This window comes from Cupressus sempervirens, chromosome 10 (genome assembly GCF_028749045.1).
Source record: "Cupressus sempervirens isolate cs-2001-9-10 chromosome 10, ASM2874904v1, whole genome shotgun sequence".
NCBI lineage: Eukaryota > Viridiplantae > Streptophyta > Pinopsida > Cupressales > Cupressaceae > Cupressus > Cupressus sempervirens.
The window spans coordinates 697,104,414-697,116,082 of NC_143127.1; the positions used below are offsets into that span (position 1 = coordinate 697,104,414).

Consider the following 11,669-nt stretch of genomic DNA (forward strand, 5'->3'; position numbering starts at 1 on the left):
GCAAGTTTCCCCTCCTAATATCATGATTTTCTATTATATTATTATAATACTTCTAGATGACTTTCAAATATATACCAAATTAGGTCCTATTATCACAGATTCCCAAGCATCTTTACAAAATTAAAAAAACCTAGATATAAAAATATAATTAAAAACATTACTCGCAATTTCATATATATACGGATAAGGTCATGAAAAAGCACATAAGCTTTAGGTGAGATGACGTATGAAATCACATATGGCACTCCAGTGCACCTGAAAAAGCATCGTACCTATTGGCAAACTTTTTTGATTTTGTCAAGATGTTAATACCTCCAAAAATAATTGTTGAATCTGAGATACTTCATTCACACTTCGATTATTTCTTCTTCGTCAATCAACTAGTTATATGTGATCTTGTTTGAGCTTATCTTCGCTGAATTTTTTATTGGGGAGGTCAGGCTGCGAGGGCAAGGTTGGTTCTGAATCTCATTCTATCGCTTGGTATTGTGAATAAAATTCATCAATCAATCAATTTGTACTGTGATTCTTCAGATGATATCAATAGAGTAGAGTTCTCATTCTTTCAGGGGTCAGGTAATAACATGCCCATTATGCTGTATCTCTGCTTCTTTGTTTTTAAGGATTCTTGTCTGTTTTGCTTGCAGTCTGATGAGATTTGAGATGAGATGCGTGTTCAGGTCCTTTTGGCTAACTTGGTCTGTTAGACCTTTTGAGGTATATTTGTCTCCTTAGAAGATTGTTTCTATTGGTTTGCAGTTCTGGAATGATTCCTAATTGTAATGGTTGCTTTTTTAGATTCAGCTTTTCTCGAAAATGGTTGTTTAATTGCCTATATTGAAATTTCTTAATTGCCCTGATTTGACATTCTTTAAATTGCCTTGATTTAACATTTCATCTACTAGGCAGTTTTAGAATTTTTCGGTCGGTGATTGATGATCAGGTGAATTGTACATAGCGTCAAAATAAAGGTTTCAGAAGTAATTATGATTTTCTTTTCGAGGTATATTCAATGGCGCTTTTGTGGTCGGTGATGCCTTTCGCATTGTGGTTTTGCAGGGCGCTAAGTTGGGTGTGTCTGAATTCATTTCTTGCGGGTGCGTGTCTAAGTTTCTTAATTGTCCAGCATTTCTGTCCATTCGGGCGTGCAATTTTTTTCGTAATGGAGAACCAGGGTACCCAAGAAGGGAGGGAAATTGTTGGAAGACGTATTGAGCGCCTAAGCTCTCACTTGGGAGCGCGGGCCTTGATCAATGAGAATCAATTAGCCATGGTTTCGTGTGCCAAAGTAATGGTGAAGTTTCCTGTGAGCTCTGTAGTTCTAGCGGACTACATGAAGGGTAATCATATGGGTATCCAGGAGAAGATTTTTCAGTATTTCAAAGATCACCCAGAACTACAAACTCCGGTTGAAATATCCAAGGATGAACACAGGGAGCTTGCAATGAGACAGCTCAAAGGGCTCGTCAGAGATGCCGGGATTAGACCTCTCAAATATCTTCTGGAGGATCCAGCTCAATACTTCGCAATCACTGAGGCTGCAGGTGCCATCGATCTTTCTCTCGGAATAAAATTGGGGGTTCAATTCAGGTGTGCCTTTTTTCTCCATTTACTTTACGTGTTGATTCTATAGAACAGTAGATCTGTTTAGTTTTTTAATAGGAACTGAATGATTATGTAAATTGTATCTCAACTGGGGAGAAATTTTCCAATATATCACCATTGTGATTTCACTATGCCATTGATATCTACCGTCTTACTTGGGCTAAACCCTAGCAAAACTTCGCATAATATAAGGCTATAATTCCAATGTCCAGAATGTACCCACTCACCTATTTGGTCTCCACTTCAAGAATTTGGTAAGCTTTGTTGTTTAGTGAATTTCATAGTTCCGTCAAGTTTTGGATCTTTGGCACACGTTTTGCAGACAGGGCCAAGGAATTTGATTTTGGGATGGGAGGGAGACGGTGACTGGCACAGTGCCCTTTGCGTGTTTCCTATCCCAGTACAAGGCAGGGTTGAGGAGCAGAGCCTCCACCGCCAAGCTTAATTAAGGCCTTTGAGACCACATGGACTTTTATGGTGAATGCCATTTTCATAATTTGATCACCATTTTCTCCAATACCAAGTCGTATATCTGTCCTTTTAACCAAATCTTCATTTTTGAGAGAATTAATAATGAAGTCAAAGAATCTATCTTGTCTAAATGATTAGGGCCCCACAATTTATAAAGCTTTTTTTGTTGTTTAGAATGTGGATAGGGCCCATTAGACATTTGAGATTGGGCTTTGTGGCCCAAATAACTAAATGTTAACCGTCTTTCTTTAATTATTCTTCATCTGTTAAATGCTAGTCGTGAGGGGTGGCTGTAGGTTTCCAGGACTTTCAAGGGACATTGCTGTGTGGCCCAAGGGTCCTGGGGATGTCCCAATGTCCCTCAACATGCCCATTAGGATTAGGTGCCTTAGAAACATCCCTTTTCTAAGGGAGACATCGTTGGGATGTCTCCTACTAGGGGGGTGGGGGCTGGGGCGGGTGGGGGAACAGCAGAAGGCTGTCCTGGGAACATCCCCATCTAGAAATGCCATTTTTCCAGTGGGCAGGAAGGGGCTGCACGGGAGGACTTGAAACATTGAATTGCATCTTCTAATTTGGGTTTTTCTGTATCTCTTTGTTTTGGCTCTTTCTTGTTCCACTTGACTCTGTAGTCAAGATGAATGGAGCACTTAATGTATTCGTTTTCAAATATTTGCCTCTTGGAAGTGCTCTTGTCAATCCTTGGCTTTATGGGAGTTAGTATATATAAATAAATAGAAATGAGAAATTTTCAGGTCCTTGACACCAAAATGACAATAACCTCTTTACCAGGACATTTTTATGCTTTTGCATTATGATGATATTATTAGGGTTTATTCCACTAAACATTTTTGTAGCTGTCTTTTTGTAACTACTTAAATATTCATATATTTGCCAGAGGTACCTGCTCTGATCAATCGTGATGCATATTAGGCATTTCTCCTTATTATCATAAATATCTGATCTTTTGATGACGTCAGTAGGGTTTATTGCAACAAACATTATCAGATCTGTCCATTTGTAACTTGTTTCGAATGCACATATTCACCACAAGTGCCAGCTCTTATTAATTATGATGCACATTTTGACAAGTGAGGCTATCAATGACCCTCAGACTGTCATCAAGAATGTACCATTTCTTCTTTGTAAGATCTTTCTTCATTCATCTTTTCTGCTAGAGTGTCGTGCCAAAAACACAGCTATGAGCATTGGCATCCTTCTCAGACAGTAGTCATTTTCACTAATGCTCATAATTACCAAACCCCCGATAGAATGTGTAAAATTTCATGAGACTAACATTAATGATCGTGTTTAGTGAGTAGCTGATTCCATTTGTCTAGATTGACCATATGTTCCAGCTTTTTCTAATATATTTATGGAAAACAAGGCCATTAATCACCTCCTTGCTCTCTGATCGTCCAGTTTTTTTTCCTGTTTGAAACTCCATTATTGAATGTTTCTGGTACTCTTCTTTAGGAAATACCTAGGGTTTCTTATCTGTATGTGCTATTTAGTTACAGATTTCCCATCTAAATGTGCTAATTAGTTACAGCAGTTATTGTATTGAGCTATGAACTTTGTGACGCAATGCATCATTTATATGGGATAATTGAATTTGGGCAGTAGTGGGATGTAATGAACCAAAACCCTTAAATTTTTAGGAAACTTGATTCAAAAGGTCTCACCAATTATTGTCTTATTGTAAAACTTCATTGGATGCAGTCTTTGGGGTGGAAGTGTGATAAATTTGGGTACTCAGAAACACTGCGACAAATACTACGCTGCAATTGACAATCTGGATTATACAGGTTGTTTTGCAATGACTGAATTGCACCACGGTGGGTATAATAGTAATAATATTAATGCTTACCTGTTGGATATTATTCATGTAATTATATCATATTCATCATGCTGTAAATCCTTCAGGTTCAAATGTTCAGGGCATTCAGACGACTGCAACATTTGATCCAAACTCAGACGAATTTGTCATCAACACACCAAATGAGGGAGCAACTAAATGGTGGATAGGTAATGCTGCAGTCCATGGAAAGTTTGCCACTGTATTTGCAAGGTTGATCTTACCAAGTGAGGAATGTGCTCACGGTCTTGATATGGGAGTCCATGCCTTCATTGTGCCTATCAGAGACATGGAGTCTCACAAACCTCTTCCTGGGGTTGAAATCCGGGACTGTGGCTACAAGGTCGGCCTGAATGGAGTGGACAATGGAGCATTGAGGTTTCATTTAGTCAGAATTCCACGAGAAAATCTGCTCAATAGATTTGGTGACGTCTCTAGAGATGGACAGTATACAAGCAGCCTACCAACAATAAATAAAAGGTTTGCTGCAACACTTGGAGAGCTTGTTGGGGGAAGAGTAGGCCTTGCCTGTGGGTCCGTTGGGGTTCTCAAAATGGCTGTTACAATAGCAGTCCGCTATTCATTACTTCGACAGCAGTTTGGTCCTCCTAAACAACCTGAGATTAGCATTTTAGACTACCAATCTCAGCAACATAAACTCATGCCTATGCTTGCCTCTGCATATGCATTTCATTTTGCGACAGCATATCTGGTAGGAAAATACGCTGAGATGAAAAAAACACTAGATGAACAGGTCATTGCAGATGTTCATGCACTCTCTGCTGGTCTAAAAGCTTATGTGACTTCCTATACAGCAAAGTCTCTGAGTGTCTGCAGAGAAGCATGCGGAGGGCATGGGTATGCTGCAGTTAACAGATTTGGAATTTTACGGAATGACCATGATATCTTTCAAACCTTTGAAGGAGACAATACTGTGTTGTTACAACAGGTGAGATTTATGTTTGTACTGTATCTAGGCCCTTGAATATCTGTTACCAGTAGCAAGTCATTTACAGGACTATTTGTTGTTTCATGCAGGTTGCGGCTGATCTTTTGAAGCAGTACAAAGCAAAATTTCAAGGTGGGACATTTAATGTTACCTGGAACTATTTGAGAGATATGATGAGCACATATCTCTCAGAAGCAAACCCAGTTATTGCTCGACGAGAAGGAGAGGATCACTTACGAGATCCCAAATTCCAGCTAGATGCATTCAGGGTATTTCTATAATTCTTGGAGTCTTTTTATAAAATTTATCATCCAGAGTGACTGTTTTCCCATTGAAGATCCACCCTGCTTATTACTCTTTTGCATTTCTGTCATTCCAGTACCGGACATCAAGATTGCTACATAGTGCTGCAGTGCGTCTCAGGAAACACTCAAAGACTCTTGGCAGTTTTGAGGCATGGAATCGATGCTTGAATCATTTGCTGACACTTGCTGAATCACATATAGAGTCTGTGATACTTGCAAGATTTATAGAGATTGTTAACAGGTAGGCCTTTAAGAACAATAAATATTTTACACCATAGTTCTAGTTAAGTCTCAATAAGAGCAGTCATTCCAAATACTTATAAGCCACCTTATAGTTTCAAGATTCTAACCATACTTCTGGCTATGCAGCTGCAAGGACAGGAATGCCCGTGCAGTATTGAAGCTACTGTGTGATCTTTATGCTTTAGAACGTATTTGGAAGGATGTTGGAAGCTATAGGAATGTTGATTATGTAGCACCGAACAAGGCTAAGGTAGTTTCTTTTCTGTGTACATTTTAAAAAATAACTGAACTAGTTTTGTAGGCAAGTCTCAACCCCACTGTCCATTTTGTGAATATGAAATTCTTCACATTTCTAACTGTAATATTTTTTGGACTGGGTCATTTTCCTTGTCTGCAGGCAATTCTTCGACTTACGGAGTACCTTAGTTTTGAAGTGAGGAGTGTGGCAAGAGAACTTGTTGATGCATTTGGAATTCCTGATTTTGTTTTGCGTGCACCTATTGGCATGCAATCTGGGCAGTACACAGAATACACACAATTTGTTGGTTTCTGATGTAGAAATTGAAAGTTCAACAATAGGTTTAACTGTATTTGAACATTGGCTAGTTTTCCTCCAAAAGGTCATAATTTTAACAAAGGAAAAGAGGTGAAGATATGTGTTCTTCACAAGCATTTTGTCTTTATAGTTGTATGAGAAATTTGGCTATATTGTAGAGGAAGCTTGGAAACTGACCGGTGAATCTGATAGGTACTATGAAAAATGACCCCTTTAAGCTATGGCAGTTACAGACTACCTGTTTGTTAATGTACTTTGTACCTTGTCTTTGCCCATTGTGTTCACTTTTCCTGCAATATTCAAGATAAATAGAACAATTGTTTTTAGTTTTCTCTCTGTCACTGTTATGTCTCACATAAAAGCTTGGCACATGGCTAAACTTCATCTTGATCCTGATCCAAAATAATATCCATCAAGATTCAGTTGGGCACTAGGTTAGCGGTATTAGAGTAGGCCATCTTCATTGTGCGCTACCTAGTGGTATTAGAGTAGGCCATCTTCATTGTGCACTACCCATCAATTTAATTAGTGTATCGAAGAAGTGTCAAGCCTTGAGAATCATTAGAATACCTCTCAATTTTTTTGTGATGGCCAAACCAATGCAAGAGGAGATGCATATGGAAAAATCAAAAGCAAAATTGAAAAATCATTAATGATTTATAATCCATTTTCGGAAACTTCTTAACTAGGTGGTGTTGGGTGTTTGTTTTGCATGAGGTTAACGGCAGGAATCCATTGCGTAATTTCTCTCTTGAAAAGCAAATCTTTTTAAGGATCCACTCCAAGGTTCAGTATTTGTCTTGCGACGTACCAAAATTTGCTCAGTAGAAGATAAATGTGAGTGTTCACAACGAGGGCTTTGCTGGTTCTAAAAACTCTTTTATCTTGGAATTGAAGTAAAATTTGTTCGCTGTCTCAAAATATCACACCAAAAGAACAATATTTTTGTATTTTTCTATTTTTTCAATGCATGCAATTCTAACAATGCAGCTACTATGAGGTCCTATTCTAACAGGGAGTTAGCAAATCAAATAACAAAACTGAAATCAAATGACTTGAAATTGAAATTTCTAAACGGACATAAGCTACAGAACACAACACGCTGCGAGTTAAACTTCGAAAAAATAGGTAGGAAACCAATGAAAATAGGAGCAGCACTTTCTAGAATCCACTGATGCAATTGTCGGTGAGAATTTTTTAACAAATCGAATGATGTTTCACTCTTCATCAAATCGCAAGGCCACGGAAAGTGCACTCATGCAAGACAAAGCTATGTAGACACAAATCGGGTGATCTCTTCTCAAGTTCGTTACGTCAGCGAAATTCATATATCTGTAACAAACACCAGAACTAAAAGATCGCACATCCAGAAACAACGCAATAAACTTTTGGCTCAATCACAATCTCATGAATAAAATCCACAAAACAATGACACATTCAGGCAAGAATAACTACACTCCGAATGCTAGCACCAAAAGCATAATTTTATTGCATAATAATCGACAGCTTTGACTACATATTACAATAGGGTATTTATAAGAAATTGTCTCCTCAATTTGTGTTGATAGTGAGAGATATCTTCATGCAATAAGATGTTTTTAAATTAATAAAACAAATTAATTATATATAAACTACCTATCTAACTGGTGCCTAGTGGGACTCCATCCATTTTATATTTATTAATTGGATGCATGAGCCTTTACACGTTAAAAACAAAGAAATTATGAGAGAAAAACATGCGAAAGCTTCGAGTCAAAGTGGAAGTGTCTGGAGATGCCAAAATTAGAAGTTGATCCTTCACAGGGCGTTAGTCGGAGTTAAACTGTCGTTAGAATGCGTTTTCGATGCATGAAAAGCTCTATTTTTTAAACTAGCAGTTAACTGTCGATGCACCTTTGGAATTGCGGAGCTGCGTACCTACACACCTGCGCACTTCGGAAGCTCAATTCGCCAAAAAATCAAAGTTCTCAATTTTGAAAACGGTTTTTGGGTTTTGCTCAAATGTGGTTTTAGATCACTTTTTGTGTACACATTTGCCTTTTTTTGATGCACATAAACTTGAACTTCTGCTTCTTCGATCTAAAATCCCAAGGCCCCTGCGTTGAGTCTTGTCATTAATAGCTACATAAGATGAGGAACCTGTTCCGCTTCATGTGTCCAACTTGTTAGTGTAGTTTTTTATTTTTCCTATTTTGTTAAGTTTTTTTTACACTTTTAATAATCTCGCTTAGGTTAATAAAGCATGTCTTATTAGGTGAATGGTTGTGAGGTGTCACCTTCCTACATGTGAGCATCCATTAGCTATCTTGGGAAGATACTTTGCTATCTTTAGTCCAATAGATGGTTGCTCCTCATTGGTTGGTGTTGCCACCTCCTCCCTCTTCCTAGCCTATATAAGCATGCTATCTGGCTTGTATTTGCATATCTTGTTTTTGCATCCTCTTAAAGCTATTTTTCTTTTAGCATTTGCATTACTCTCTTAGAGACTAACTCTGTGTTGCTATTTTGATTTTGTATCATTTGCATTCATAGTTTAGATATTTTATTTTTTGCACTAGTTTTTTGGGTTATTAATCTTTTCAAATTTTAACACAATTTTTGCATCTTCGACCTTTGTCTTCTCTCCAACTGCCCTATTCTTCTTGGCGAGAAACCAAACGATCCAGATGATCAAATGTTTGAAACTTTTTCATATTTTTTCACAAGTTTTTCTAGGCATTTCTAAATAGCTTTTTTTGGAGGTCTTTTGCTCAAAATTTCAAGTTGAAACCTTCGTCGGTCCCTAAAATTGGGCAGTCGCAGGCTCTCTATTTTAGGGATTGAAATTAGATCTTCAGTTTTTCTTTCCAACAGTGTAACTAATTCTGCATTTCGAGCTCTAGGTCAAAAGTTACAACCCTTACAAGTTGAGAATATCTTTTTTACCTTAGTGACAACACCCAAAAATTCAAAAATTCTTCTAAGTAACAATTTTCCAGTTTTAGAATTTTTTTTCAACTTCAGAATCTTCCAGAGTTAATTTTAGTTTTTTTTTCAACTTTAGAATTTTCCAAAGTTAGTTTTTTTTCTTTTCAACTTCAAAAATTTTCAGAGTTGGATTTTTTTTTCAACTTTAGAATTTTCCAGAGTTAGATTTTTTTCCAACTTCAAATTTTTTTAGAGTTAGATTTTTTTTCCAACTTCAGAATTTTTCAGAGTTAGTTTTTTTTCTTTTCAACTTCAGAATTTTCCAGAGTTAGATTTTTTTTTTTTTTTCAACTTTGGAATTTTCCAGAGTTAGATTTTTTTCCAACTTCAGAATTTTCTGGATTTTTTAATTTTTTTTTTTGTTTTCTCAATTTTTTATTTTTTATTTTCCCGAATTTTGACTCTAAAATTCTAACTCTAACAAAACTTTCTTCTCTCGACTCTCAAACTGTGAGCATGGGAGTTAAAAAAAGTAAGGGGTCCCCATTTCTAGTAAAGAATGGGGCGTGTGTTGTGGACACCACAACAAATAGCTTCGAAAAAAGGAAGAAATGACTAAGGCATTTCTTCATCAAAAAACATTCCTCCGATGTGTGTCAAACACCAATCGAACTTCGAACACTTCGAGTGTATTTCGGATGACTTTGCAATCAAAATTTTAGAACTCAAAAACTTACAACTTAGTGTGTGCGTTGTGTATTCATTCCCTTTGATGTGTCAGGATGCAATCAATCAAAGTTTTCTAACAACTCGAAACAATCTTCCACTCCTCCTAGCTCATTCATTCAGAATCTCAACGAAGGCCTTTTATCAATCAATTGCTTGACCAGATGAGAGAATTAATTCGAGGGCTCTTAGTGGTATGCCACGTTCTTTTAAATTTTTGGATTTTTGAATAATTGCTCTATGTCTTTCAAAATGTTACTTTTGATGAAACAATATTTCAAACACAAGATACTTTGTTTTGAGAACGTATCTTTTACCATTTTAGATCTTTAGAATCCTTCAAGCTTAACACCATATTTTCTCTTCTTTTTTTCTTTTCTTTTTTAAATTCCTTTTTTCTGTGTCTTGACTACGCTTAGATTGTGTAGTCAGAATATCAGTGTCATTTCTTGGATTCGGTCTCTTGTGAACATCCCTTGCGTTCCTCTTTTAGAACTTTTTTGGAAACTCTCACGTCAAATAATGATCTTAGCAACCTTTCAAGGAGACCCCTCCTGTTTAAACTAGTCGGAGTTTGGATCATCTCTCGTCATCTTAGACTTCAAATTGAACAACACCTAAAACAATTAAATCTTTAAATTTGCAAAGTGTTGAGAACTTGGTGGTTTAGGCTTCTAATTTCCAAACTGAAAATCCCCTATTTCCACAAGAAATATCCATCGCTTGGTTGGTATAAAACACACAATTGCCCAAATGTTTTGACAAAGAAATATCTCTTCCTGAAATTGGAACCAAAGAGTGGTTAGTGAAATCTTAAGAGAAAATCTCAAGTACACCTTACCCCCTAGGATTGATGCAACTTTGAAAGGAAACACATGATTGAAAGCAAAATAGACAACAAAACCCAAACAAAAAGACTCGACTCAAAGAAAACTAACACCTCACTAGAAATACTAAAAAAGACTAAGAAAAAACAAAAACAAAAACTTATCTACAGAAAAACTTGAATAATAAGAATGTAGGGTAGTTGTCAGTAGATTTCTCATTATGTTCAATAGTAATGAACCACCCCACATAGTTCTCAAAAATGTTGATTTGTCTTTGTACTCAGAAAAATAAAGTTTGGACAATCTTGGTTCAAATTTCGAGCACAAATCACACAAAATCAAAAGTTGGGGTAACTCTTTATGGCCATGATTAATCCACAAACAAGTTCTCATAACTTTAGCATCAAATTCAAATTGAAAATCATCAAACTGAGAGGGACAATGGAAAGATATCACCTGATCTAGCGAGTCCCCCACCATAGGGGTACACTCACACATTGTAATTTCTCCTTCTGGTGGTCTCATCTCATAGTACACCACTTCACGTACACATGGAAACACTTTAGATTCCATTATAGGCTCCCTTGGACTAGAAAACTCAATTACCATCCTCCCTTTCGAATTACAGGATTCATTACTATCATCAACCAAGATGTTTTCTACCTCATATCCCAAAGAAGCTTGTTTAAAATCATACTTTCCCTCCATTGCAATCTCCCAAGTGAACAAGAAATCAGGGAAAATTTCTTCTGAATGGAATCCAAATGGATGGATTCTACATGACTCATTTATTGTATGGTTTGCTCTATATGTGGAATACCTGCAAAGAGACATTTCCTCTGTCAAGCTTGAGACCAAATTGAACACTCTTTCCATCTCTTCTAATGACATATCTTGCTTTGAAGGAGGCAGCTTATCATTATCCAATGGGGAACCAATATCACCGCAAGAAGAATTGGTGTCTTCTTCTTGATGACTTTGTGATTCAAAAATCTCACCAACCTCAGGATCTTCTGCATTTCCATCACTTTTTGCAACTTCATGGAGTTTTGGAACTTCAAAATTTCCCGCACCCTCAAGATTTCTTGGCATATCCACACTTATTGTGACATCAATACTTGGAAGAATTTCTTCATTGAATGGGAACAAAAACTCCTTTTGACCATCTTCATCATTTAGTCCTCCTATAGATTCATCATATGATTCAAACATCATTGCACTA

The 11,669-nt window shown here is 36.9% G+C and overlaps 1 protein-coding gene across 4 annotated transcripts; it reads left to right on the top strand.

Annotated features, from left to right (window-relative positions):
- Positions 1 to 201: 201 nt before the first annotated feature.
- On the top strand, positions 202 to 6,328 carry ACX2 (acyl-CoA oxidase 2). Of its 4 annotated transcripts, XM_089803113.1 has the most exons (9): positions 202 to 454; positions 648 to 717; positions 1,060 to 1,590; positions 3,799 to 3,914; positions 4,003 to 4,883; positions 4,973 to 5,152; positions 5,263 to 5,429; positions 5,558 to 5,681; positions 5,829 to 6,328. In XM_089803113.1, the coding sequence occupies exons 3-9, from the start codon at positions 1,163 to 1,165 to the stop codon at positions 5,982 to 5,984; spliced, it is 2,052 nt and encodes a 683-aa protein (XP_089659239.1). In that variant the 5' UTR covers positions 202 to 454; positions 648 to 717; positions 1,060 to 1,162; the 3' UTR covers positions 5,985 to 6,328. The 4 variants fall into 4 exon arrangements, with proteins under 4 accessions (XP_089659239.1, XP_089659237.1, XP_089659238.1 ...); XM_089803111.1 differs by lacking the exon at positions 648 to 717 and having other exon boundaries at positions 204 to 454; XM_089803112.1 differs by lacking the exon at positions 648 to 717 and having other exon boundaries at positions 419 to 576.
- Positions 6,329 to 11,669: the final 5,341 nt, after the last annotated feature.

Bases quoted from the DNA above. Each gene is read 5' to 3' on its own strand.
- ACX2 (XM_089803110.1), top strand. From the start codon at position 1,013: ATGGCGCTTTTGTGGTCGGTGATGCCTTTCGCATTGTGGTTTTGCAGG. The intron at 4,884-4,972 runs GTGAGATTTATG...TGTTTCATGCAG, and splicing joins ATACTGTGTTGTTACAACAG to GTTGCGGCTGATCTTTTGAA. The intron at 5,153-5,262 runs GTATTTCTATAA...CTGTCATTCCAG, and splicing joins TCCAGCTAGATGCATTCAGG to TACCGGACATCAAGATTGCT.